The sequence below is a fragment of the Triticum aestivum genome, chromosome 7A (assembly GCF_018294505.1).
Source record: "Triticum aestivum cultivar Chinese Spring chromosome 7A, IWGSC CS RefSeq v2.1, whole genome shotgun sequence".
Classification (NCBI taxonomy): Eukaryota; Viridiplantae; Streptophyta; class Magnoliopsida; order Poales; family Poaceae; genus Triticum; species Triticum aestivum.
In genome coordinates, this window is record NC_057812.1 from 502,033,285 (window position 1) to 502,058,676 (window position 25,392).

At 50.5% G+C, this 25,392-nt stretch overlaps 1 protein-coding gene across 1 annotated transcript; it reads left to right on the forward strand.

Moving 5' to 3' along the window:
• The first annotated feature begins 21,327 nt into the window (after positions 1 to 21,327).
• LOC100037604 (probable transcription factor GLK1) lies at positions 21,328 to 24,993 on the forward strand. Its single transcript, XM_044567149.1, has 6 exons — positions 21,328 to 22,119; positions 22,206 to 22,346; positions 23,676 to 24,038; positions 24,143 to 24,202; positions 24,332 to 24,454; positions 24,555 to 24,993. The coding sequence occupies exons 1-6, from the start codon at positions 21,571 to 21,573 to the stop codon at positions 24,702 to 24,704; spliced, it is 1,386 nt and encodes a 461-aa protein (XP_044423084.1). The 5' UTR covers positions 21,328 to 21,570; the 3' UTR covers positions 24,705 to 24,993.
• Positions 24,994 to 25,392: the final 399 nt, after the last annotated feature.

Genomic DNA, 25,392 nt, shown 5'->3' on the forward strand with positions numbered 1-25,392 from the left:
GGGTTTCAGCAACCTTGCCATCTAAGATCTCGCGAGCCCTAATGGCCGCAATTTTCTGTAAGGGGGGACCAACTTCCCGCTAAAGATGATGGCCGAGTCAGTGACCACCTTGGCGAGGTGGCCAAGAGGGACGGCCTCGAGCGCAGAAAAGGAACAACTGAAGGAACTGGGATGGACAGAATCCACACCTGACTCAAGGTTCTAGGCCGCAGCCCGGAGCTCAGCACGCTCAGGGACGGATGGAGCCGGGGAGTCCGCCGGACGGGCCACGTCGAGGCGGGCGCTATGGCAAGACGCAGTCACCAGCGTCAAAGTGGAGCGGGGCCGCCAGGCGTACGCCACTGTCCGTGGGGGGTGCACGGTGACCGGAGTGGTCACGACGTCAGGCTCCGCCACGACCAGGGGACCTGGAGAGGCGAGAGGGTCGTCGGAGGCCACTAGAGGAGGGAGCGGGGCAAGGGGCTCCAGGGTGCGGCCGGCCACGTCCTCCTCGGGTGGGGGAGCCGGAGTGGGCGCGGCGAGCAGAGCACCACCATCACCGCCCGTGGGGACCAGGGAGGTTGGGCCAGGGGGGATGGGGGCGGTGAGCTCGACGGCACAGGACGGAGGGCGGAGTCGGCGGACGGAGATGCAGCTTCCCTTTTCAGGAGCTTGATGCTGCTGCTGAAACTGTTTCCAAATGACTACTAGGAACTACAGCGGGGTTTTTAAGCATCGTCATGATGCTTCTCTTATTCTTGGTTGGTAAAATGATTTAATAATTGTTATATATATTTTAACTCAGAATGTATTCCACAAATAAGGAATGTAGCATGCATGTCCATTTTATTTAATTTAAGTGCCTTATGTGCTATTTTGTGGCCTGAGCCCTGAGGGGTGGGGAGCAATCAGTTACTGTCTCGCCATGTGTTTTAATTTGCTTGTCCCCCCATTTATAGACATTTTCTTATGGCGGATGAAACTCTTCTGAAGCTGCTCTTTGAGACACCTTCTGGTTTCGCAATCTTCGGCATTGATGGGGCTTTTCTCTACGAAGAAAAACCGCATGAGGTAATTCCTTGATAGATTGTTAGACCAATACTGAATTCACTACTTTGTTTCCTTTTCTTGGCCTCAGTCTAAATATTCCAACATCTTCCCCCGGTTTTGTTTTTGCAGATCATCTGGACTAAATTTGCCAACAAAACCACAGTAGACATGGTAGCATTGATCACTTAATGTCCTCATTCTTTTTCTTTCTCTTCTTTGGTTCACAACTCTTGTTCTTTCATTAATTGTTATCAGCGATTCATTGGTTTGCTTGTCACCCATATTTCTTATGAATTCTTGTTCTTGCTCAGTTCATTGCCGGTGTTTATGTTTTTAGCATCTCTTACGTAGCAACCGAACGAAATCTGTGTTGAAGACTTCAAGTCATCAGTGTTCCGGTTGCTTTGTGGCTAGTAGCCTCTGCTCATAGCTTCAGCACCATGAATTGCTACCCACATTGCCTTAGTTTCGTGGCAGCCACCATCTTTTGTACATGATGCACTATGCCCCATCCTAGCTGGTAAAAAGTGTGTGTGTTAATTTCCCATTGTTTTTATAAATTGTGACTCATCTTCCCAAGTTATCGCTAGCCAAATTTAGGGCCGTTGAATATCCTAAAAGGTATTGAAATTTAATTCTTACTCAATCTAGCCATCTTTTGAAGTAATCCCACAATAACAGTGTGGTTATTGGACAGAAATGTTGTTCCATGGGTTATCACTGTTTTTTTTGGGGGGGGGGGGGGGGGGGGGGGCGGTGGGAGGGGAGGTGCTCAAATGTTGGACAGAAAGGTTGTTCCATGGGTTGTTTAATGAAAACGGTTAGACCTGCATGAGGTTAATGGTGTTGGAGAATCTATTAAACTGATTCACAAGAAATTGTCCTCTGTCAGTTTAATTGCATAATTAGTCAGCACACATGTTGGACCGCATTTGTCTAGTTAGATGACATTTCATATTTACCTGATGGTTTGATTGTAGGCAAAACATTGTTAGTGACTGCCTAGATCTTTCGTATCTGCTAGAAAGCAGGTACAGAACAAACCAAATAATTCTTTTTTGACAATAGCTTTAAACCACCATTTCCTGTGATCATACGATTTCTTGGAAGTACTTTATTGATTTGTCTGTTTCCACAAAATTGGACACTTCAACTGTCATAATCTATTACAGCTGTACAGGGTTATCTTAATTAAAAGCTGTGACAATAATATAATGTTCAGATAATTTTGGAAGAGTGACGATCTTCGCAAACAGGTGGCAAGAAATTTCCCAAATATTAGGAATATAATGACTTGCCCTGGCACAAATGGTGTCAATGTGGTGCGAAATATTTGGTGAAGAAACCTACTATGCTTTGACATGTCTTTCCTTTATCATGCTCATAATTCTGCATTTGTTCACTAGGTGGTCTGTGAATGTGAATTCCAGAAGTTCGTGAACAAGTCAGATGCCATTAATCCTAGTTCTGGTATAGATGGGCACCTTGCTTCAATGATTAAGAAATGGTGGTTTGGAGAGAAACTTCTTGTTGGAAAGCTTGAGCATAAATACATTATTGAAAAAGAACTGGTCAGCCTAATTCCCGCCTTCTCCTCTTTTGCTTGTACGAAGTACAGCAGCCACCACCAATTCTGATGTGTCTTCTGCAGAATATTATCTGCTGCTATGATGAAGTTGCCTTGGAAGTGATGTAGGGCATGAAAAACCTGTTACATATCATAGTTCCTGAAGAGGAATTAGAGCTGAGTGATGAGGACAATAAGCATAGGAGCAAAGGATTGCAAATATTCCTGCAAAATCTTAACTTCAACACCAAACCTGATCTAGTGACCTCACTGGTTGCCTTTCCCGATGTCATTTACTCTCTGATATGCACCATGTCATTTACTCTCTGATTGCTTGTTCCCTTGTAATCTGTGAAGTTTACATTGCATTACTAGCTGAAACCTCATACCTACTATGCTTAGATGAACATTACACAATGTTGACACTTCTTTATTCATCCATACATCACATATCATTGTTATGAAACTCTTCCTTTCCCCATTTATGTTCCACTGTTGATCTTATGTCCTTGTATCCAGGCTAATGGACAAATTATAGAAACAACATGCTACGTGTATCACTGTCTAGAAAATAATAAGGAGCTTCTTAGGTGCATGCGTGTGAGTGGTGTTCTTGAGAAAGAAGGCATCGACACTCAGGGCTGGGATGCATTGAAGTATGTGACAACTTTTCTGCTCATGTGTACAAACGAAGATCCATCTGACCCTGATCAGGTTAATCATCTTGCTGATATCTTGTAATGTTTTTGTACTATCGTATGATGGAATTAGTCTTTTAAGCTGCAGTTGTGTTCATTTCAGGGGTTTTCAGCAGAGGATATGGCGAAGATAATCAGTGGTAAAGGGAAATATGATAAAGGACTTCTCAAGGACAATTTTATGTCGATTTACAGAAAGGTAGTCAATGTCCACCACATTAAAGTTGTAAAGTTACAAGAGTTGGATGCTTTGGTCAAGGAGGCTAAAGAAAGGGCAAGAGAAGCTCTACAGTTGCAAGACGTGGTCACGAAAAAGAGGACGATAGCGCCTTGAGGAGCTTAGTGCTACACTTCCAACAGCCAACAGATAGGAATCTCGTTGTTGATGGTGATGGTATGAGAATCTACTGAGGCCATTGCCATCTTGTTACTAGTAAGTTAGGTCAGTCTTGTGAGGTTGCTTGCTTTTTTTTGAACAAATGAAGGCACCAAAGGTGCCATATATTCCATTCAGCTCAAAGGGTAGTACAAGTCAGATACAGAGTTCTGCAAAAGAAGAGAAGAAGAAGAGATACAACATAACCTCTGAGAGGGAGCTGAAGGAAGGATCCTAAAGAGCAAAGTGAACAGAAGTTCAATGCCCTGAGCAACATGATCAGATTACAAAAACTAGCAAATATATAAAAGTATTCATGCATGATCCTGAGAGTAACTCCTTGAAGAAGAGAATCGTTCATCTTGATCTGCAACTAGATTTTGCTTGCATTAGAAACAGTACACCGTATGCAGCTGGATACCTTCAAGTTGAAAACCTGAAAATGTATTTGCCACTGGACATGGAGAAGATGAATGAGAATGAGCAGAACATATCAAAAAGGGTCCTCCAATATATCGGAAAACCTGTTGGGCAAGCTTATGAGCAATTCCATTAATGTCCCTGGAAATGTGAAACACCTGAGGATTTCGATTAGAGGTACACTTAACAAAGGTCGCTAATTCTTTTCTAATATTCCAATGCGAAGTAGAATGAGAAATGTTCTGAGAGGCAGCATCAGAGGCAGGTGAAAGACAGTCCGTCAAAAACGTGGGACAATGAATATTAAGGCGAGCCGCCAATTGAGCAGCACAGGCAAGAGCTACAACTTCTGCTTGAAGAGGAGTAGAAGTAGGAGGTGCCAAAGCTTGAACCTGAATATTGATCTCACCTTGGTTTGAAGGAATACAAAAATAGAGACCAACGCCTGTCCCCACTTCTCCATGAGTAAGACCTGGAATTTTTTAGGACCGAAACACTAAATCCGAAGAAATCTTAGTACCAAGGATCAATAGATCAGACTTGAGAGTGCGGCCCTGTATAGGAAGATCATGAGAAGCATGTTGATTATTATGTTGATTATTATTAGAGGATTTCTTATTAGGGAAATGGAAAGGCTCCTCTTGAAAGCCATAATCCATATTAGCAGCAACAATTTGGACTTGATAAGGAAGATGTTTTTGCGATCAAACAGAAAATCATTTCTAGCTTTTCAAATGCACCACAAAAAATTAAGGACATTCTGCAAAGAAGCATGAGGATGGCCCATAGTAACAAGATGAATAAGAATGGAATGCATCGTTGAGTGTCCTTGAACAAGAATGTCAGATCGAAGAAACCAAGGGGAAGAGAACCAAGCTGCTCTAGCAAAGTCACAAAGAAAGAATAGATGAATATCATCTTCTGGTTGAGCACATCCGCAGTAGTTTTGAGAGATGTGAATGGAAAAACTACGCACTCTCATTCCCGTGGGCAGAGCCCTACTAAGAAGTCTCCAAGCAAAGGTTTGAACTCTAGGAAGCAAATTTTTCTGTTTCCAAATAGTCTTAAGAAAGTTTTTTAAGTCTGGAGAAACATCCACAGGAGCAGTTCTAGGATGAGCATAAATTTCTTGCAAGCAGAGTTTATATGCAGATTTGGAAGAGCAAATACCATTAGGAGAGAGAGCCCAACAAAGCAAATCTTTAGTTTCGTCATCAATAATATACAAAATAACAATATGAGAAGCAAGAGGCTCCTGAAAAAGAGAGAAAATAAGATCACGATTCCATCTTTTTTGACCAGGCAACCAAAGATCTCTAACCAAAGAAGGATAAACAAAGCCTGGCTGTTGAGGAATGAGATAATCATGAATAGAATTCCAAAGATTGCACCAAGGCATGCTCCACAACGAAATATTACCTTGAGTGAGTTGGTAAAAAGCATGTTCTTTAAGCTTAGGCAACATTTTTAAATGGAAGCCCAAAAAGCAGGTTTAGGAGGAGTAGTCATAGCTTTCCAAATGGTAGAAGTATGAATTTTTTTGGCCTGAAGAACACGATACAAATGGGAAGAAGGATTTTTTGCTAGCCTCCAGGTTGCAGTGAGGATAAGGCTTTCATTAGCCGCTTTTAAATTCCTGACTCCTAAGCCACCCTCTGCCTTGGAATTAGTAATATCCTTCCAAGCCCTCAGGCAAAGACTCTTTTGGGAATCTGTTTCTCTAACACCTGTCCACCAAAAATTCCTAATGATAGCTGTGAGTTTAGCAATGCATTTTTTGAGAACAAAATGTTGGCCATATAATAAACTGGAATAGCTGAGAAGACAGAGCAAATAAGTTCAAGCCGAGCAGCATGAGAGAGCATATTCGCTTTATAAGAGGGCAGCTTGTTCAAAAATTTATATAACACAAAATTATAAGCGACACCTCTATTTTTAGCCGGAAGAATAAGTGGATGACCAAGATGATTGAAATTAGCATCAAGATTAGCAACTAGAAAATTTTTCTTAATGTCATTCATAGTGGCCGGAGAAACATGAGAGCTAGAAAGAATGGCAGATTTATTCCAGTTAGCAGTTTGACTAGAGAGAGCACAAAAATGTTGAATGAGATTAGCCATAGCTTGTGCCTCTTGGCAAGATGCCTGCCCACACACCAACAAATCATCTGCAAAAAGAAGAGAATGCACAGAGGGGCAATTTGGACCAAGAGAAATACCCTGCAAATGATTGGCCCGAAGAGCCTCATTGAGTATGATAGAGAGCACATTAATGACCATGACAAACAAATAAGGAGACATGAGACAACCTTGTCGGATACCTCGACAACTTTTAAATTTTTGAGAGGGCTGCCCATTAATGAGCACAAAAAATGTAGGCGAAGGGTTGCTTGCTTATGCAATTATACTTGGCACGCTAATGTCCAGACAAGTCTGAAAACTTGGCTATCAATTATTCATTGGCTATTAATTTTTCTTGTTAATCTCCAAAATATTGTCACCTTTTGTCAAGTTATAGTTTTGCCAAAAAATTAACATAGTATCAAGCCAAGCAGCTTCTAAGCGTAATCACTTGTTACTACTATATGTGATAAACTTTTCCAACCCTAAATTATTGTGCAAATTGAGGCTTGGTGGGGTCCGACGCCGGAGCCAAAGCAGCCTCCCGATTCCTCTACCCACATGTGGGCATCGTGCGCGCGGATACCAGCCCATAGCAGGAAATCATTCGTCCCAGTGTCATCTCCAAACTTCAATTGTCAACTGGCTGTAAAATGCTCATAAGCAGCTCCCCCCATTTTGATTTGGGTCCTCAATAAACCTTCTCCTATAAGTGTTTATGGAAATTGTCCTAATATTCTTTGGAAAAGTTGTGGCTACACCCAAGTTCATTACACCTACTATGAACAATAAAATCATCGAAAAAAGCAACAAAAAAATGTGAAAGTTGGTGGCTTCGATTATGACCAAATGTTTTAGTTGATTGCAAAATTTGAGGGCCAAATGACATAATCCAAGGAGCTAAACATGATCATACCCTTGACGAGTCAGGTTTTTGGTCGGGCTTGACAAAGTCTGAATTGACAATCTCAAGCCCAACGCAAGCCCAAACATGTGAATAGTGCACTTCTCGATATTTTTGCGGTATTAAAATATATCATTATACCTATTTTTCAATTAAAATGATTATTTAACCTTGTTCGGATTTTCTTTGGGGTTTTGGGATGAGCTTCAGACGGAAAAGATGATCCCCGGCCTGGCCAAATGTCGGGCTTAAGGGCTCGGGTAGGCAGGCCGGGCTGCCATGCGCAGGTCTAGCCGTCGCCGAAGTATCGGACGTCCCACACACACGCGCGTTGCGGTCCTCAACATACATCAATGTCGCCAAGAACGTTGATACAGCCGTCATCCCACAGGCACCTTTCTCCGGTGAGCATGTCACCGATGGGTCCAGCCACCGCCATCATTGCTGCTCACGCAACAGAGGCCGTCGCCACCTCCACCACGTCTTCCCGATCTCTGGGATGCCCTCACTCCAACGGGAGCACCTAGAGATAACAGATGCCGCCGCCACTCAACCTCTCTGTTGCCACCGCCCGCCGGTAGTACGGGTAGGGAGGAGGGAAGAGGAGCAGAGGTATTGTGATCGGCGCCATTGAGGAAGAGTAGGAGGGGGGTTGGAACTAGTTTACGATTCTAAGGGACAAAGTGCCACACTTAGAATTTGACTCTTCTACCGAAAAAGGCTCACGCCCCGCTTTATAGATAAAGCCAATGCCAAAGCCAACATCCACAAGGATCACACAACCACAAACACACACAAGGTCCACACACACCCAAGTCGCGGCACACGAAGGCAAAAGGTTAATGCTGAGGGCACAGCTCAACAAGCCCAACACACACAACCAAAAAGGCACACACGCCAAGAAGCCATCCACTAATCGGGCTCCGGGGGTGGCGGCGGGAGCGGAGGCGCCAGGCGGAAGGCCAACGAACGGAGGTCGGAGAGTAGTCTGTCGATGGCGTCCCGATCCGGAGGGAGGCTAAGCGGCCGCCAGAGCTGCAAGTAACCACACATTTTAAAGATGGAGTCAGTCGCACGTCGAAGGGGCACCTTCTGAATCACAAGCCTATTGCGAGCCGTCCACAAGGTCCAGGCCAGCACCCCGATGCACAACCATCTAATATGCCTGTAGCGAGGGGGGAGGCCTGAATTTCGGCGAGCAAGTCAGGGAAGTTGGTATTACACCACTGTCCACCAACCGTTTCACGGAAACACGACCAAAGAAACTGGGCCGTGCAGCACAAGAAGAAGATGTGATTAGCATCCTCAACCGTGGCACATAGGGGGCACATTCCATCACCCGGGCCATGGCGCCTGAGGACCTCCACGCCGGACGGGAGGCGGCCACGGATCCACTGCCACAGAAAGATCCGGATCTTGAGTGGAAGACGAATGTCCCAAATAAGGCCAAAAGGTTCCGGAGCTGTCGAGGGGGCAATAGCCGCGTATAGGGACTTGGTGGAAAAGCGGCCAGAGGGGTCAAGGCGCCAGGAAATGGCATCCGGGCCGTCCGCCACCTCCATAGGCAACAGGGCGATGTCCTGGAGGAGGACATCCCATGCAGCCACCTCGGCCGGACCAAAAGGGCGGCGGAACGCGAGGCGCCCTAAGTCAATAAGGGCCGCCTCGACAGAGACCCGAGGGTCAACTACAATGTCGAAGAGGATGGGAAACCGGGCGGCGAAGGGGGAATTCCCAAGCCATCTATCCAGCCAGAACAAGGTCGAGGCGCCGGAGCCAACAGAGATGGAGGTGCCTATGCATAACACCGGAAGCAGCTGCACGACGGCCTGCCAAAACTGGGAACCGCCCGAGCGTTGGCAGAACGCCAGAGGCTGTCCACGAAGGTACTTGTTCTGGATGATAGTTAGCCAGAGGCCACCCTCTCCATTGGCAATGCGCCACAGCCAGCGGGTCAAGAGGGCAATGTTCATGCGCCGAGAGGAAAGAATCCCAAGATCGCCCTGGTCTTTGGGTTTGCAGATATCTGGCCAACTGACCATGTGATATTTCTGCCTGCCCTCCTCCCCTGCCCAGAAGAATCTGGACTGGTACTTGGCGATCTCCTGGTGGAGCGTCTCATGAAGGCTGTAGAAGCTCATGAGGAACCACAGGAGGCTGGCCAGCGAGGAGTTGATCAGAATCACGCGGGTCGCTTTCGAAAGCCAGCGCCCTTTCCAGGGCTCAACGCGATGCTGCATACGGGTCACCGTGGGGCGGAGGTCCGCCACGGTGAGGCGCGAGTCACTAATGGGAATCCCCAGATAAGTCGTGGGGAAAGAGCCCAGTCGGCAGTTAAGCCGATCGGCGATGGACTGGGCCTCCTCGGCGGGGTACCCGAGCACCATCACTTCGCTCTTGTCGAAGTTGATGGTGAGGCCCGACATATGCTGGAAGCACAGAAGGAGGAACTTCAGATTGGAAATCTCCAGGGCGGATCCCTCGACCATAATAATGGTGTCATCCGCGTATTGGAGAAGGGAGACCCCTCCCCCTCCAACCAGGTGCGGGACCAAGCCTCGAATATGGCCCGCAGCCTTGGCCTTGTCTAGGATGGCAGCCAGGGCATCCACAACCATGTTGAACAAGAACGGCGAGAAGGGGTCCCCCTGCCGGACCCCACATAGGGTAGGGAAGAAGGGTCCGATGTCGCCATTGATGTTCACAGCCGTCCGGCCACAGGAGACGAGCTGCATGACGCGCGTCACCCATCGGTCATCAAAGCCCTTGCGAAGCAGGACTTCCCTCAGGAACGGCCAGAGGACCGTGTCGTAGGCTTTGTGGAAGTCCAACTTCAGGAAGACCGCCTTATGACGCTTCAAATGGACCTCGTGGAGCACCTCGTGGAACACCAACACCCCATCAAGGATAAACCGGCCTTGAATGAAGGCGGATTGGTTCGGGTGGGTGATCGAATTCGCGAGGAGGGTCACCCTATTGGCATACCCCTTCGCCAGGATCCTAAAAATCACATTAATCACTGTGATGGGGCGGAACTGGCGAATATCGGCGGCGCCCGGGACCTTGGGGATGAGGGTCACCACCCCATAGTTGAGGCGCCCCAAATCCATGGACCCCGAGTAGAATTCCTCAAAGAGCGCCATGACCTCGAGCTTGATGGTAGGCCAGAACGTCTTGAAGAAAGCTACTGGGAGACCGTCCGGTCCCGGGGCCGAGGCGGAGTTCATCCCCTTGATGGCAGCGAGGACCTCGTCCTCGCTGAAGGGGGCAACCAGAGCTGCATTGGCTGCAGCCGAAACTCCTAACGCGCCCGACCAAATGTCGGGGGCGAGGCACACCCCACCACGCGGAGTGGGGGTAAAAAGATCCCTATAGAAGCCATCCACATGGAGGCGGATGGCCTCAGGCCGCACTAGCTGCGTGCCTCCATCCCACAGGCAGTGGATGGAGTTACGGCGGCGCCGGCCGTTCGCAATCGCCTGGAAGTAGGCGGTGTTGGCGTCGCCCTGAAGCACCCATCTCTGAGTTCCCCTCACGCGCCAGTAAGCCTCCTCATCTGCGTAGATGAAGGAAAGTTGATCCTCCAGGTCGTAGCGAAGCAGCCACTCGTCCGGGGAGAGCCCAGTCGAGTCCGCACGCGCATCCAGAGCTTGAATGGCGGTCAAGATGGACTTCTTGCGCTCTCTTAGGTCCCGGCCTAGGTTAGCCCCCCAACCCTTCATGAACTGGCGGGCCAACTTGGCACAAAAGTGCCAAGAGTCCACCGCAGACATGGAGCGGTGGGGTGCCGACCTAGCGGAGATCCAGCGGGCGACAACGGCCTCCCGAAAGCCTGCCTGGTTGAGCCAGAAGAGCTCGAACCGGAACCGCGGCGGGGAGGGGGGGCGCTCGTCAGCGGAGGAGAGGAGAAGGGGGACATGGTCGGAGCCAATCCGGGTAACTGCCCGGAGCGATGCCAGAGGGCATCGCAGTTCCCACTCCGGGGAAACTAGGACCCGATCCAGCACGGATTGTGTCGGGACAGCTTGCCGGTTGGTCCACGTGAATCTGGCACCAGTCCGGTCAAGCTCACGGAGCCCCAGCTCCGCTATCCAATCGTTGAATAATTGCATCCGGGGGAAATTAATCCGGGAGTTATTCTTCTCTTCCGGAGATCGGATGAGATTGAAGTCACCCCCCACTAACACCGGGAGCGTGGAGTTGGAGATCTTCAGCTGAAGCTCGGCGAGGAAGGCCGGGGATCGGCGGTGATCCGCCGGTCCGTAGACAACAATGACCTCCCATTTGAAGTTCAGAGCCCGCTCAAAGATCTCCATACTAACGAAGAACTCCCCTCGGTCCATGCCACCCACCTCAAAAGTGGCGTCCTTTACCCCAAGGAGGATGCCACCCGAGTGGCCTGAAGTCCCACTAGAAGGGAGCCAGTGCCACGCGAAGAGGTGGGGGCTCAGATGCTCAAGCTCTTGAAGGGTGAACTCGTACCGAAGGGTTTCCTGGATGGCTACAATGTCAATATGCTCATCCCGGATGTACTCGATGAGCTGGCGGCGACGGCCGTCATGGCCGAAGCCGCGGAGGTTCCAGAAAAGGGCCCTCATCTAAACCCCCATCGGGGGGCTGCTTGACCCCAGGACACGGGAGGCGCTTTGAGCGCGGAGGGCGGCCATGCGAGACCGGGTGCGGCCACAAATCACCCCGTCAACCACCGGAGGAGTCGGAACCTGGGGTCGGAGCAGGCGGGCGCGGGTCTCGGCCAGCCTGCCATCGAGGATCTCTCGGGCCCTAATGGCCTCAATCTGAAGTAAGGGGGGACCGACCTCCCCCCTGAAGACGATGGCCGAGTCATTGGCCACCTTGGCGAGGTGGCCAAGAGGAGCGGCCTCGAGAGCTGAAAAGGAGCAGCGAGAAGAACTGGGAAGGTCGGGGACCGCACCTGACTCGAGGTTCCGGGCCGCAGCGCGGAGCTCCGCCCGCTCGGCGACGGAAGGCGCAGGTGAGTCGTCCGGCCGCGACGCCTCCAGGCGGGCGCTGCGGCGGGAGGACGTCACCGGCGTCGAGGTGGACCAAGGCCTCCTAGCGTACGCCACCGTCGGAGGGGGGTGCGCGGAGGCCGGGGAGGCGACGTCCACCGCCACTGGGGCGGCCGGAGAGGCTGGCGAGGCGAAGACGAGGCTGGGCGGCGCCGACTCGAGGGGGGGTGCGGGGGACCCCAGAGCGACCCCCACCGCAGCCCCCGAGGGCGGAGTGGACGGGAGGGCCGCGGAAGGGGCATCGACCTCCCCCACGTCGCCAACCGCGGGGGACACCGAGGAGGCCAAGCCAGCGGGGGTAGGCTGAGCCCCGAGTGTCGCGGGGGGGCGACGGGCGGAGGCGGTGCCGGGAGAGCGGGGGGACGAGGGTGGGGCGACGAGGAGGCCCACGCTGGAGACGTCATCGGACGACTGCGACGCCGAAGGGGAAGGAGCCAGAGGAGTGGCCAGGCGGAGGGCCACCGCTAGATCGGTGGCCGAGACCCGGGTACGTCCAGTCCCCGACCCGCCCCGACCTGCGGTAGGGATGGGGGAGTCCCGAGCCGGGGAGCAAGAGTGCTCCGACTCGTCCTCATCCTCGGCAGGGTCGTCGAAGCGGGAGGAGCGCGAGCGGCGGCGGTGGGAGTCGTCCTCCTCCGCCCCCCCCCCCGAGAGACTGCCAGCGATGGGGCGGGGGCGGCCGACGTGGGACGGAGGCTCGGGGCGGATCTTGAGGTCGTAACCGTCGTCGTTGAAGAAGACTCGGATCATGCCGAGAAGCTTGGAGGAGTCCAGGCATTTCACCTTAACCCGTACCTCCTCCTCCTTGCGCAGGGAGAGCTCATCCACCACCACCACACGGCCCAGGATCCTGGACATACTGCGGATGGTCCGCTCAGAGCGGGCAACATCCGGGAGGCCGGCAATGAGGATCCAAGCCGTGTCCAGGGTAGCGACGGCTCTGGGATCCCACTGCGGCTCAGAGATGTTCACCACAATGTCGTTGAGGGCCAGGGTGATGTTGTTGCTGCGGGTGCAGAAGCCCATGCTCATCGCGTCTGGGAACACCACAGAGAAGGAGCTGGGAGCCGTGGGGGTCACCTGCCAGTCCCACGTGCAGCGGCACAGGTGGTTGAGCTCCCCCTCAATCAACTCTGGAGTAGCGACGACCTCCCCCACCACCGTCACCAGAGCCAGCAGCGAGGGGGACGGGGGAGCGAGCTCAGGCACCTCGATGTGAAAGAAGGCCAAGTCCTCAAAGCCGTGCCCATACATCATGAGCTCCTCCGTCACCGGGCGATCCGGACAGAGAATAGCGGGGTGCCCGGTCTCCTTGCATAAGTAGCACGATGGTGGGTTGGGGCATGCCACCTGGAAGTGACCGGTAAGGCCGCAGTTGAAGCACGGCTGAGCCACGGCCCCGGCGGAGGTACCCGGAGAAGGAGCCACGGGAGCGGCGGAGGTGGCGGCTTGGGGGCGCGGAGGGCCCTTCTTCTTCTTCCTCTTGGAACCCGGGCGCCCACGGTTGCCGTTACCGCCGTTGGCCGGCGGGAACACAGCCTGGGACCGAGGCGGCTGGTAGCGGCGGGAGGGGGCTTCGGCGTCGAGGTTGGAGGTGGGCTGGCGGGCCGGCGAAGGGGACCGTTCGCGACGCCGGGGCGGCGAGGGGGACCGGCGCCGGGTCTCCCGCGTTGGAGACCGACCGCGGTCGCGCGGGTCCCCCCGCGGAGAAGAGCGGCGGGAGGGTGACCGGGACCGACGCTCACCGCGGGCCGGGGAGCGGCGCGAGGAGCGAACGGGGGAGCGGGGCTCGCGCGCCGGCGAGGTCCGCGCCGGCCGGGTGGTCAGCTGCTGGCGGAGGTCGGCCTCACGCCGGCGGCCATCGGGGGAGGGGCGGGGTGGATCGCGGCGCTCGTCGGCCCGGCGCTTGGGGCGCCCCGCCTCGTCCCCCCATTCCCGGGGCATGGGAGGCGCGTGGGGAGCAGGGGGCGGGGGGCGGCCGGAAGCGCCGGCGGGGAGGAGCAACGGCGGGGCGGCAGAGTCCGAGGCGGCGGGGGGAGTGGGGGGAGAAGAAGCCGGCGGCGTAGGAGTGGGAAGGAGCGGCGGACGGGGAAACCCTCGCGGGGGCCAAATGCCCCGGCGGGGTGGGCCGGACTGGGCCAGACGGGCGCCAGCGGGCCAGCCAAGGCGGCCCACCCAGGCCACCGAGGGCAGGCGTTGCTGGGCCGCGTCAGCCGAAGACAGCCCAAGAGGGGGCCCCTCAGTCCAGCCCGTGGGCCGGCCCAATACCAGCGCAGCCCGGTACGAGCGCCCGGAGGTGACCCGACGGGGAGCTAGGGTTTCCCCTAGTACCGTCGCGGCGGTCGCCGGCGGGGGCGTGCGAGGGCGGCGCGGGGGGGGGGGCAGACCGGAGGGGCGGCCGAGGGTACCGGAGGGGCGGCCGGAGGGGAGGAAGGGGCGGTAGAGGTTTCGGCCGGCAAGGGCCGGAGGCAGCGCGGGCAGAGAGGTCGGGGGCGGGCGAGCAGAGGCCGGTGGCGGGCGTGCCGAAGCGGGCGACGGCGGCGCCGAGGGGGGACCGTCGGCAGGCGCGGACCTCCAGGAGGCGAGCGTTGGACCCCGGTCGGCGCGACCGGCAACACCCCAGCTGCCGGCGCGGCGCCGCCGGTGGGAGCGCCCGGCCCCAAAGACCGCTCCTTGCGGCACCGGAACCGGAGGGAGGAGCCGACGCCAGTCCGACCCGCGGGCGGCCGATCCCCCACCCCTGGGGGAAGGGCCACCGGCGAGGTCAGACGATGGCCGCGGCGGAGCCATGGGGGAAGTCCGCGCCCGGCGCACGACGGGGCGGCCGGCCGCCAGGTCTTCGGCCTCGGCGACGTCGGCCCAGACCAGCCCCGGCGAGCCGGAGGGGGCTGGCGTGGGGGGGTCGAACGCCGGCGGAGAGGCGGGGCGCGCGGGGCTCGCGGGCGGGGGGGGGGGGGGCGGCGGGGGGGCCGGGCGGCCACGGCGCCCACGCCGGCGGGGGGGGGGGGGGGGCGCCAATCGCCAGAACGCAGGAGGCCACCATCCGTTACTGAAATTCCCCCATAACTTCTTCAAATTCCTGCAGGCCCGTTTTCATTTGACTCTTCTAAATATGAGCTCCAAGTGTTACACGTTCTTCTCTAGAGACCGTGGATATGCTACATAGACATAACTTCACTGAAACAATAGGAACTTCACTGGAACAGTAAAAACCTCCCACGCGGCGGGATGTGGCCTCCATGAAGTTTCAGTGACGGCCAACGAGTGCCATGAGGGAGTCTAAGTGTGATCAAGGGTGAAGGGATGGGAGTAAATATTTTAAGGCGCTACAAAACTTAGCTCGTGTCCTTTCCATTGAAATTCCAAACCCGAAAGAAAATGTTAGGAGGGGATCATGGAACCTTGGAGGGGATTGCCCAATTCTAGTTGTAGATGCTCTTATGCAGCACCCTCCGGTGTCAGACTAAGATCGCTGCCTGACAAGCCTCCATCCAAACACGCCAGGCCACTTGTCAGAGTTGAGAGGAGGAATGTTAAATTGTGATCCAAATTTTACTATGTTGGACTAGACGTAGTACAACTGGTATGGGCCTTTGCGTTGACATCGACGCATACGAGTACAACTCGTTTACTTGTCCTCCAAGGACTCTCATGTATTGCCCTCATATATACCTCATGTAGTCGCACCTCAGACGGTCTGTCGTCTCATGCTTGTAATACTCCTCCTCATAGTGATTGCGCCTTCGTGCGTCCCTGGTTTTCTCCCGCAAGGGTTTCCACGTAAAAATCCATGTCTCTCGTGTCTCGTTTTATCTCGTTATTATCTAACAAGTGGTATACAGAGCCAAGTTACAGATACGAGATTTGAGATGAGAGATTAGGGTTACGGCCACCGCGCGCGTCCGGCCGATTCATCGAATCCGACTGGAGTTTCTGCAGCCGCACGTCACCAAGTCCGACAGGCGTTCCAATCGGTACGTACAGGTTCATCTGATTTATCAGCCGATTGAGCTAGAGTGGCGTCACATCTTCCGACGCAAAGATCAATCGTACTAGTAGCAAGAGTTGGAGGCAGCCACGTGAAGAGATTGATTTGTTTTCTCCTACTACGCGTCAAATCTACCGAAGCTCTGCTACTACTTGCTCACGTGAAGGCTAGTACTATTGAGTACTAGTAAATCATATTTGTTTCTCTCTACTGATTGCTACATCCGCACGAAGCTACCAGATGCTATTTATCCTATTTTTCGTCTGCTCCGCAAATTAATTCTATCAACGATTTTTCTACCGGCTTGTACTATTTTGTGTACACAGATTTATCGACTCATGGCATCCATGAAGTAAAATCTTCCGCTGCTGGACCGTGACATAAGATTTACCCTATGGCAAGTCAAGATGCGGGCGTTGTTGGCACAGTCCGACTATGATGAAGCACTGGATAGTTTTGGGAAGAACCAAATTGAGGACTGGACTGATGAGGAGAAAAGAATTGATTGTATGGCTTTGTCACAAATTCAACTCCATTTGCATAATAATATTTTGCAGGAAGTTTTGAGCAAGAAAACGGCCGCCGCTCTATGGTTAAAGCTGGAAGGGATTTGCATGACGAAAGATCTCACCAGCAAGATGCATCTGAAGCAAAAATTATTCCTGCACAGGTTACCCGAGGGAGGTAATGTTTTGAATCATATTTCAGAATTTAAAGAGATTATATCCGATCTAGCTGCAATGGAGGTTAAGTATGAAGAGGAAGATACTGCTTTAATGTTACTTTGTTCACTGCCAAGTTCTTATACCAATTTTAGAGACACCATATTAAACAGTCGTGATACTCTCACACTTAATGAAGTTTATGAAGCTTTGACCTCTAAGGAGAAGATGAAACTGATGGTGCCTCATGATGGTTCAAGTTCATCCCAAGCAGAGGGATTATCTGTTCGTGGCAGGACAAAGGAGAAGAACCCCAATAGTGGAAACAGAGGCAAAAGTAAAAACGGTTATAGGGGCCGGTCGCAATCTAGAGACAAGAAATATTGCAGATATTGCAAGAGAGACGGGCATGACATCTCAGAGTGTTTCAAGTTGCAGAACAAGGAAAAAAGGAAAGGTAACAAACAAGGTGAAAATTCTGCTAACGTTGCTCGTGATGATAGTTCCGATGATGCTCTTGTCGTTATTGCTGGATGTGCTGAGACCAATGATGAGTGGGTACTTGACACTGCATGCACTTTTCATATGTGTCCACATAGAGATTAGTTTAATACTTTTGATTCCACTACTGCTGCTGGTTCCGTTTTTGGGTTTTGATAATTCACCATGCAAGATTGAAGGCATAGGTTCTATTCGAATCGAGATGTTTGATGGCATAATCAGAACTTTGACAGATGTTCGGTATATTCCGAAGATGAAAGAAATCTTATTTCTATGAGTGCCCTTGATGCAAAGGGGTACAAGTATTCAGGTGGAGATAGTGTTTTGAAGGTCACCAAAGGCTCCCTTATTGTGATGAAAGGTGATATAAATTCGACCAATGGTCTTTATTACCTTCGAGGTTCTACTATTTCAGGTAGTGCTACTCCATTTATTTCAAAGAATTCTGATTGTGATGCTGCTAACCTTTGGCATATGCGTCTTGGACATATGAGTGAACTTGGTTTAACAGAGTTAAATAAGAGAGGTCTTCTTGATGGATATAAACCTGGTAAATTGAAATTTTGTGAGCATTGTATCTTCGGGAAGCACAAGAGGGTGAAGTTCAACACTTCCACTCATACAACTGAAGGTATTCTTGATTATGTCCATTCTGATTTATGGGGACCATCTCGCAAGAAGTCACTAGGTGGTGCTAGTTACATGCTGACTATTATTGATGATTATTCGAGAAAAGTTTGGCCTTATTTCTTGAAGCATAAATATGAAGCATTCTCAGCATTTAAGGAGTGGAAGATTATGATTAAAAGGCAAACTGAAAGGAAGATAAAAATACTTTGCACTGATAATGGTATGGAATTCCGTTCTAAGCAATTTAAGAACTATTGCAAGTCTGAAGGTATTGTTAGACATTACACCGTTCCTTATACTCCTCAACAAAACGGTGTTGCTGAGCGTATGAACAAGACCATTATTTCTAGAGCCCGTTGCATGTTGTCCAATGCAGGTTTGCATAGGCGTTTTTGGGCTGAGGCCGCTTTCACGGCTTGTTATCTCATTAACCGTTCACCAACTATTGCTCTTAATAAGAAAACTCCAATTGAGGTATGGTCTGGTTCATCTGCTGATTATTCACAGTTGAGAGTTTTTGGTTGCACTGCTTATGCTCATGTTGATAATGGAAAGTTGGAGCCTAGGGCTGTTAAGTGCATCTTTCTTGGTTATAAGTCTGGTGTTAAAGGTTTTAAATTGTGGAATCCTGAAACCCAGAAGGTTGTTATTAGTAGAAATGTTATGTTTAATGAATCTGCTATGTTACATGATGTTTCATCTACTAATGTTCCCGTTGAGAGTGAACAACAACCTATTGTTCAGGAGCCTACTGTTCAGGTGGAGCATGTTATTAATTCAGGTGATACATCTGGTAATAAAATTGTTGATGCACATGATGAACCCGTCGTTAATGATGATCATGTCACTTAAACTCCAAATCAGCATATTGTTCCACCCAGTTGGAATCTTGCACATGACAGAGTTAGACGGGGTATTAATAAACCTGACAGGTTAATTGAATAGTGCAATATTGTTTCTTTTGCTTTATCTGTTGTAGAAGAAACCGAAGGTAATTCTAAGCCTTCTTCATATTCCAAGGCTATTATTTCTGGTGATAGTAATAAGTGGATGACCGCTATGCATGATGAGATGGAATCACTTGAAAAGAATGGCACTTGGGATTTAGTAAGATTACCTAGAGAGAAGAAATCTATTCGTTGCAAGTGGGTTTTTAAGAGGAAAGAATGTGTTTCTCCTAATGATGAGACAAGATATAAAGCAAGGTTAGTTGCTAAAGGTTATAGGCAGATTCCAGGTATTGATTATAACGAAGTCTTTTCTCCCATTGTGAAGCATAGCTCTATTCGTACTTTACTCAGTATTGTTGCCATGCATGATCTTGAGCTTGAGTAATTGGATGTTAAAACTGCATTTTTACATAGAGAATTAAAAGAGGATATTTATATGGAACAACCTGAAGGTTTTTTTATTCCTGGAAAAGAAAAGCTTGTCTGTAAGTTAAAGAAATCTCTTTATGGATTGAAGCAATCCCCTAGATAGTGGTACAAGAGATTTGACACCTTTATGCTCTCTCAAGGTTTCAAAAGGTCTAATTATGATAGTTGTGTTTATTTGAAAACTGTCAATGGTTTAACTATTTATTTGCTCCTTTATGTTGATGATATGCTTATTGCTGCAAAGAGTATGTCAAATATTAATGAACTAAAGAAGAAATTGAGTAATGAATTTGAGATGAAGGATTTGAGTGCAGCAAAGAAAATTCTTGGCTTGGAAATATCCAGAGATAGACCGTTTGGAAAAGTATATCTAAGTCAGAAGGGATATATTGATAAAGTTCTTCATCGTTTCAATATGCATAATGCCAAGCCGGTGAGTACACCGTTAGCTGCACACTTCAAATTATCATCAGCTTTATGTCCTAAATCAGATGCAGATATTGAGTATATGTCTAGAGTTCCCTATTCGAGTGCAGTTGGTTCACTCATGTATGCCATGGTTTGTTCTCGTCCAAATTTATCATATGCATTGAGTGTTGTCAGTAGATACATGGCTAATCCTTGAAAAGAGCATTGGAGAGCAGTTCAATGGATTTTCAGATACCTGCGAGGTACTTCTAATGCTCATTTACAGTTTGGGAAAACCGGAGATGGACTTGTTGGTTTTGTTGATTCTGATTTTGCTGGTGATTTGGATAAGAGAAGATCACTCACATGTTATGTTTTCATCATTGGTGGTTGTGCTTTGAGTTGGAGAGCAACTTTGCAGTCAATTATGGCTTGTTCCACTACTGATGCCGAGTATATGGCTATTTCTGAGGCATGCAAAGAAGCTATCTAGTTGAAAGGTTTATACACTGAGCTTTGTGGAGATTCATCTTGCCCTACCATATTTTCTGACTGTCAAAGTGTCATATATCTTACAAAGAATTCAATGTATCATGAGAGGACAAAGCACATTGATGTCAGACTTCATTATATTCGAGATGTTATTGCTGAAGGCAATTTGAAGGTATGCAAGATAAGTACTCATGATAATCCTGCTAATATGATGACAAAGCCAGTTTCGACCAATAAGTTTGAGCTTTCCTCAGGCTTAGTTGCTATTTCTCACTAGTCCTATGGACTTTGACGCACAAGGTGTTTATGCTGATTTAGATGGAGTTATTTACTTTCTTCGACTACTGAAGGGAATTTAGATCAAGGTGGAGATTGTTAAATTGTGATCCAAATTATACTGTGTTGGACTAGACGTAGTACAACTGGTATGGGCCTTTGCGTTGACGTCGACGCGTACGAGTACAACTCGTTTACTTGTCCTCCAAGGACTCTCATGTATTGCCCTCATATATACCTCATGTAGTTACACCTCAGACGGTCTGTCGTCTCATGTTTATAATACTCCTCATCATAGTGATTGCGTCTTCGTGCGTCCGTGGTTTTCTTCCGCAAGGGTTTCCACATAAAAATCCGTGTCTCTCGTGTCTCGTTTTAGCTCGTTATTATCTAACAAGAAAGTACACGAACCTCCACCAACTAATAAAATCTTCATTTAGAAGGATATAGTATAGGATGTAGGATAAAATATTTCTAACGCGCGCAGGGCACGATGACCGGTGATTTGAACGGGTCGGTCCACTTCCAAACACACGCGGCCCCTGCCCCCACATACTGGTCCTGTCCCTCTCTCCCACCCATGGGCAGGGACAGCGTGCGCGGCAGCCTCCAGCCGATATACATGCAGCCACTGTCAGTATTTGTTCGCTTCTCCGACGCCCTTGCGCTCTCCGAGCTCTGGGTACCGGCAAACGAAATAGTCGGGAAATAGGCCGTGCTCAAAAAAGGCTCACCCACACAGTGGCCGCAATAATTCGCGGAAGCGACCAAGCTGCACTTGCGCTCGCGGACAAGCCCACCCATCAAACGAATCCGGCAAATCTTCGCGAGCTTGTGGCGTACAGCCGCCCTCCCTTACACTGCCCGGCCCGGAGAATACATACATACATACATACATACATACATACTCGCCATTGCAGCGGGCACAGCACAGCCACAGCTCCGCCGCACGAACTGCATGCCAGTTTAAGTTCAGTGCTCAAATCGGGCCTGCAGCAGAAGCGCTCCAGACCTAACGTGCCGTTGCTTCCGCCGCATTGCGCTGGGCTGAACTTGCACGTAGCTGGCTGTGGTGGGTAGAGTGGCCGAGATGCTTGCCGTGTCCTCCGCGAGGTGCCTCGCCGACGACGCGGTGGAGCAGTGCGCCGAGGCCGCGCCCGTGGAGACGGTTGGGGGCGCGGTGGTGGTGGCGGACCTGGACATAGACTTCGACTTCACCGTTGATGACATAGACTTTGGGGATTTCTTCCTCCGGCTAGAGGACGGAGACGCGCTGCCGGACCTGGAGGTCGACCCCGCCGACATCTTCACTGATCTCGAGGCGGCGGCCGCGGGCGTCGAGGAGTTGCAGGACCAGCAGGTGCCTTGCGCCGAGCTCTTGGCCGCCGTGGAGGACGTCGGTTCGGTCAGTTCGGCCGGTGGTGTCATCGCCGTAGAGAACGCGGCGTTCGCTGAGGCGGGGCTAGGAGACGGGAAGCGAGGGTGCAGTCAAGCCGAGGTGGACGAAAGCATGGGCGGCGGCGACCGCCCCGTTGTGCCGGACGCAAAATCGCCGTCGTCGACAACGTCGTCGTCTACCGAGGCTGAGAGCCGCCACAAGTCGTCAAGCAAGAACTCCCACGGGAAGAAGAAAGCCAAGGTGCGTTCATGCTTCTTATTGGTCATATGTAGACATACTTCTTAGGTTTGCACCTTTGTGGTATTAATGGCGTGCCCTATCTGCAGGTGGACTGGACGCCGGAGCTGCACCGGAGGTTCGTGCAGGCGGTAGAGCAGCTCGGCATCGACAAGGCGGTGCCGTCGAGGATTCTGGAGATCATGGGGATCAACTCACTCACTCGGCACAACATAGCAAGCCATTTGCAGGTGAGTGCAGGCATGAAACTTGAAGTTTGAAACTGAATATTGATTATTCTGTCTAAACTCAATTATGCTTCGATGGCTGTACTAGCTATCAGTATTAAGGATCTAGTTTAATAAATCAACAAACAAACAAAAAACTCCTGAGCTAAGGAAGATTGATAGAAGAGCAATCCAAAGCTGCACATCTCTCAATTTGCAATTCACAATCAGGTAGCAAATATTATGAAATCAGGTTTGCTAAATCTCAGTCGACTGAGACTTAATAAAGACATGGTCGAGGCTATATTCGTGCGATCTTATTTGAAGACCCGTGTAATTTTTTCTTTAAATTTTCTTTTCTTCCTTTTATATGCTCTGTCACTTGACTGAGACTTCGTTAAGTCTCAGTTTACCGAGATCTAGCCACGCCCAAAATGAAATAGCTAGAAGAAAATGATACATATTGTTGAATCTAGCACAAAGGGATGCAGATATAGAACTAGCTACTTTGAAATATGACTCGCACAAATGTGCCATGTACGCAAACGTATGTTCAGAATTCAAGTGATAATTCATGTCTTTCCCTAGCCATAAGACATGCATGGCAGGTGTAATGCATGCAACATGTCAAAAAAGCAAGTGTGTCAAAGTAGAGCAACCGTTGTTATACATTCCAAGAACAAGTTTAGGTGTTCTCCGTTTCTCTCTTCCCATTAGCTAGGTAGACCCCATCACTTCTATCATCTACGTACTCGTATGGCTGTAGGTTCACGGACTTTGGATGAGTTCTGTTTGAGTACTGGCCCAACTGTACGCTGCGACCTAATTCACCGGAAGTATAAACTTGTTCTGCCCAGGAAATATAGTAAACAATCATTGAGGGCATCCAATTGTTTGGCTGACTATGAGTCTCTACGTATTGCTAAAGCTCAGTGTTTAACGAAGTCTCAGTCGATGCATACTTGTAGGATCTTACCTAAAGATCTGTACAAAGTTTTTTTTCTTACATGTTATATCATTTAATTTAGACTTGATTAAGTTTCACTCGACTAAGACCTAGCCACTTCCTAATAACTACTCCCTCGGTAAACTTTTATAAGCTTTGAACTAACCCCAGTTTGAAACTTCAATCCTTATTTTGGATCGGAGGGAGTATTTTAATTGCTTGCAAATTCTATATTGTCATTTCTAACCGCACAACTGCATATTGAAATCCATCGCAGAAAGAACATCTGGATATTGAAATATGAACCTGCTATTTCTAGCTAGGGCGCGACTGAAAAAACGTTACTATTGACATCGACTCATCCCACTACTGTGCCGATTGACTAAATGAGTTCCATATCGTTGCAGAAGTACCGGTCTCACCGGAAGCACATGATTGCGCGGGAGGCAGAGGCGGCGAGTTGGACCCAACGACGACAGATGTATGCCGCCGGCGGACCGGCTGCGGCCGTGAAGAGGCAGGACTCGAACATATGGACCGTGCCAACCATCGGCTTCGCGCCGGCGCACCCTCCTCCTCCTCCTCCTCCTTCACCGGCAGCCATGCAGCACTACGTCCGGCCGTTGCACGTCTGGGGTCACCCCACGATGGACTCGCCCCGGATGCCAATGTGGCCGAGGCACCCAATGCCCCGCGCCCCGATGCCGGCGTGGGCTCCCCCGCCGCCGCCGCCGTCCGACCCGGCTTTCTGGCACCACCCTTACATGAGGGTACGTGCAGACGTAGCACCACCTATGGCAGTCTTGTATGTGGTTTTGTGGTTGTGTGCTCGTGGCGCCTGTTTCTTACGTTTTGTTTGGATTTGCTTGTGCAGGGGCCAGCAGCGTATATGCCGACCCATGGGACTCCTTGCATGGCAATGCCGATGGCACCGGTGAGCAATTTACTTTGGCATGTTTGATTAATATATTTACCTGCTCACGGAAGCATCTATATAAGCTGTGGTATTTCTCTGCAATTGTTGTACCAAAAACTGATGGGATGAATGATTTTGCTGATTCAGAAATTTCCTGCTCCTCCTGTGCCCGTTGCCATGCCGTGTCCAGTCTACACGCCCCCCTCCACGCCATCAGCGCTGGCGAGCAAGAACCAGCAAGAATCGCAGCTCCAGCTACAAGCACAACCAGTACGTACATAGTACGACACTTCCATCTATCCTACTGTCTGCACTGCTGTGTCTGGGCCAGCTTTAGTTAACACTCTCTGTCTTGTTGTGGTTTTTGCAGTCAAACGAGAGCATAGACGCGGCCATCGGTGATGTTTTATCCAAACCGTGGCTGCCACTGCCGCTGGGGCTGAAGCCCCCTTCGTTGGGCAGTGTCATGGGCGAGCTTGAAAGGCAAGGCGTGGCCAATGTGCCACAAGCCTGCGGGTGAGCGCTGGAGGATGCATCCGCCTGCACTCCATGCATGACTGCTGCTCCGTTCAGAGTAACCGCTAGCAGCAGCACCAACGACAACAACAACAAAATCGTCGACATGTCTTTTTTCCTTAGAACGTTTTGTGGACCTCTCTCTTGGTCAGCCTGTGCATAATTTCGATCAAGAGAAACTTTGTTACTTTTCACTCTTGAGACACATTTTTGCTACACCGTAAACTTCGACGCTCGCTCAACCGCGGCTACCCGAAGGCTCAACTTTACACCAATCGATCAACATTTCAATTTGTGTTTCTTGGATCGGAGATCGATCCTCCGCCTCCTCCTTCTTCTCCAAGAAAGAAAGTTAGGATTCGTGCCTCTCGCCGGCGCCGGAGCAGGTCCGCCTCGTCTTCGGTGGCCCTAGGGCCAATGAGGCGCGGTGGATCCTGGCAAGGGCCAGTGGGAGGGCTCCGTTTTTAGTTGTTTTTTTTTTCAATTTTGCAAGGGTTTGTATCCTACTCAGGAAGGCGAGACGGCGGCGGCTCCCTGAAGATGGAATAAAGGTCTCCCCGCCTAGCCCCCGTTTCGGCGGTGCGTCTAGCATCGTTGATGGGCGTATGGAGGTGTGTCTCCGGAAGATCTATCTTTGGTGGATCTGCTCGGATCTCGTTGTTGTTCGTCTACGTTCGTGTGTCTTCGGTTTG